The 3,261-nt window shown below is 36.3% G+C and overlaps 1 protein-coding gene across 1 annotated transcript; it reads left to right on the top strand.

The window, feature by feature from the left end:
* Window positions 1-447: 447 nt before the first annotated feature.
* On the top strand, window positions 448-2,080 carry LOC105231166 (zinc carboxypeptidase). The gene is made up of 5 exons (XM_011212311.3): window positions 448-648; window positions 713-840; window positions 901-1,288; window positions 1,376-1,760; window positions 1,834-2,080. The coding sequence occupies exons 1-5, from the start codon at window positions 490-492 to the stop codon at window positions 2,040-2,042; spliced, it is 1,269 nt and encodes a 422-aa protein (XP_011210613.2). The 5' UTR covers window positions 448-489; the 3' UTR covers window positions 2,043-2,080.
* Window positions 2,081-3,261: the final 1,181 nt, after the last annotated feature.

Here is a 3,261-nt window from a genome sequence, read left to right as displayed (position 1 = left end):
TATAAAAATTCGAAACAGTCCATAAAATAGTCTACTTTCCGTAGATCCAGGCAATGTAACTTTATTCTAGATTGAAAGAAGGAATAAGATATTGGGAGTATAAATTTTTTTAATCCGCTGCTAATTTTTAACTTTTTTTAACTTAAACTTTTTCGATATTCTTGCATCGTTAATACATAAATAACAAGTAAAAATGGTTACTAAAAATATTAAGGGACTAGAGTACCCCCATAATTAGCATATATACACGTAGTTCAATTAGTGTTATCAAAAAAAACTAGCAGATAATTGGTAATTCATTAATACCGATAACGCCAAATTACTGCTGATTAAGCAAGCAATAAATGGCACTTAGATTAACTACTAAAAATGTAGATTAAAATCAGCTTATCGGCCACTAAATACCTGATAGAATTCGAAATAGTCTACGAATGCTACTTAAGTATTTAAATTAACTCCGCTAAAGTTAGTTAAGCTTTAACTGCCACGATGAGGAACCACTTATTATTTTTGGCCATATTAGCCATACTTATGGCCATTGTCAGTGCAACGAAAGTGCGTTATGATAATTACAAGGTCTTTAAAATCAGGACACAAAATCTAGAACAACAAAAATGGATCGAGCGGTTAGCTGACGCGTCAAAGAATGTAAGTTTTTAATTTGAGAATTAATTTGTGAAAAGAAAAATTAAAACAATTAATAAAATAACAGTTCAATTTGTGGCACAGTGGCCAAGGAGAGGTCCACATAATGGTCAGTCCACAAAAACTGATATATCTACAAAACTATACACGTTCATTCAATATGCCGTTAGAAGTCATGGTTTCTAATGTACAAAGGTAAATTTTTGAAACTATTGTTAGTTCAAAAAAAAATAATAAAAAAATTGTATTTTAAAGTCTTATTGATGGTGAACAAACCACTAAAACGACAGATGATCTTAACGATTTCGGTTGGACGCGTTATTATCCCTTATCAGAAATTGAAACTTACTTAGACGACATACTTGCCAAATATCCCGAAGTTACCAGTCACATAGATATTGGCACGTCTTTTGAAGGCCGCAAGATACGCGGCATTAAAATATCTTACAACGAAGGTAACCCCGGTATATTTATTGAATCGAACATACATGCACGTGAATGGATTACTTCGGCGACGGCCACTTGGTTAATTAACGAGCTACTCACTTCAGAAGATGCAGATGTTAGAAAATTGGCCGAGAACCACGATTGGTATATTGTACCAGTCCTCAACGTGGATGGTTTTGTCTACACACATGAAACGGTAAATGAGCTTCCAATTTGAGTATTAATAGAATGTAGTTATATAAGAATAGTAAATATCAATCAACTTTTCAACACAAAAAATCAGGATCGCATGTGGCGGAAGACCCGACAGCCTGTTAGCACTTCATCTTGCATTGGCGCTGATCCCAATCGTAATTACGATTCGCACTGGATGGAAAATAATGGTGCTTCCGCGAATCCTTGCAGTGAAACTTATGCCGGTACACACGCTTTCTCAGAGCCAGAGATTCAAGCCCTAGCCAATTATGTAACGAGCATCAAGGAACGACTCAATATTATGTTGGCCTTTCATTCATATAGTCAAGTGTTGCTTTCACCTTATGGCTGGACCGAGACACCACCAGACAATTTTGATGATTTGATGGCAGTAGCGGAGGCTTATTCGAATGCTGTCGAAAAGTTACCCTATAAGACGAAATATACTTATGGCACTTCAGCCGGTGCAATGTGTAAGTGTGTTCGACATATTCTATTTGAACAACACCTTATTTTATTAAATTTTTTCCATTTTTGTTTTTTAAGATTTCGCTTCTGGCGCAACAAATGACTGGGCCTATAGTGAGGCAGATATCCAGCTTTCCTATACAATAGAGTTTCGCGATACAGGACGCTACGGTTTCATTCTGCCCCCAGTACAGATAATACCACATTGTGAGGACACTCTTGCCGGTTTGTTGGCATTTGTAGAGAAAGCCGATGAATTGGGCTATCTGAAAGTTAAATATACATAAAACACTTACCAATATTAATGATATACGTAATATATTAATAATAAATAAATAATTATTAAATAAACATACTGTACGATTTATTCATTAACACTATATACTTGCCAGTCTCACTTCTTTAATCCAAATAATAAATTTTTTCCATCCTAAAACCTGTTTTGAAATCAATTTCTTGAGAAACTTCTCCACAGTTCGTTTCCATAGTTTATTGAACTGAGCTGAAAGCAAGATAATCAATGTTTTCATTTCAAAGTCGAGGATTTGGGTCGGAATTTCAAGTACTTTTAAACAAATTTACCAACTTAAATGGGAAGTACTTAGTCTGATATAAAGGTTCCCTACTTTTTTAAAGGAAAAACTCAGAAACTTCAAATTTAATGAGGACTGCTTATTATCATGCGAAAGAACATTTTTTGGCATTTAGTTATTGATGATTATCTCTTTCAAACGTTGGCCGTGGCTTCGTCTCAGATGGTCCATCCATTGAGTTCAATTTTCGGTGACTCGCTCGAGCATTTCGACTGGTAACTGGTGAATGACACACATGCAGTGTTGTTCCAAGGCCTGTATCGAAGCATGATCTTCCGCATACAGTTTAGACGTTATATATCCTCACAGGAAAAAGTCTAACGGTGTGATATCACACAACTTTGGTGGCCACCGGCCCAAAACGTGAAATTATCTGCTCACCGAAGTGTTCTCTTAATAAATCCATTGGTTGATCACGATACGTGTTAAGTGGCGCCGTCTTTTGAAACCAAATGTCGCCGAGATCACAGGTTTCAATTTCAGACGTAAAATAGTCGGGGCGTGATAATGGTCGCCATTGACGGTTACATTCTCACCGGCATAATTTAATTTAAGATATGAACCGCTGATTCCCACAAACCACACCAAACCGTTGTTTTTTTTTTGTTTTTTTTTAAATGAAATGGCAGCGGTTGAATATCTCCAGGTTGTTCTTTGCCCAAATGCGGCAATTTCGGTTGTTTTCAGACCAATTGAGTCAGAAATGAGCCTGATCGCTGAACAAAATTTTACTCGAAAACATCGAATGTGGTTTACACTTTTCAGAAGTGCATAGAACGAAGCGATATTGTTTCGGTAGGTCGAGCGGCTTCAGTTCATACAAAAGTTGTATTTTATACGCTTTTGATTTAAGTTCTCGACGTAAAATGCACCAAGTCGTTCTATACGTCAGTCCGAGTTGCTGCGAATTGCC

Source organism: Bactrocera dorsalis, chromosome 1, assembly GCF_023373825.1.
Source record: "Bactrocera dorsalis isolate Fly_Bdor chromosome 1, ASM2337382v1, whole genome shotgun sequence".
Taxonomy (NCBI): domain Eukaryota; kingdom Metazoa; phylum Arthropoda; class Insecta; order Diptera; family Tephritidae; genus Bactrocera; species Bactrocera dorsalis.
This window is presented reverse-complemented; position numbering and strand designations above follow the sequence as displayed.

Coding starts and splice junctions, on each gene's coding strand:
- LOC105231166 (XM_011212311.3), top strand. CDS start 490: ATGAGGAACCACTTATTATTTTTGGCCATATTAGCCATACTTATGGCC. Junction 649..712: donor TAGCTGACGCGTCAAAGAAT/GTAAGTTTTTAA, acceptor ATAAAATAACAG/TTCAATTTGTGGCACAGTGG. Junction 1,761..1,833: donor CACTTCAGCCGGTGCAATGT/GTAAGTGTGTTC, acceptor TTGTTTTTTAAG/ATTTCGCTTCTGGCGCAACA.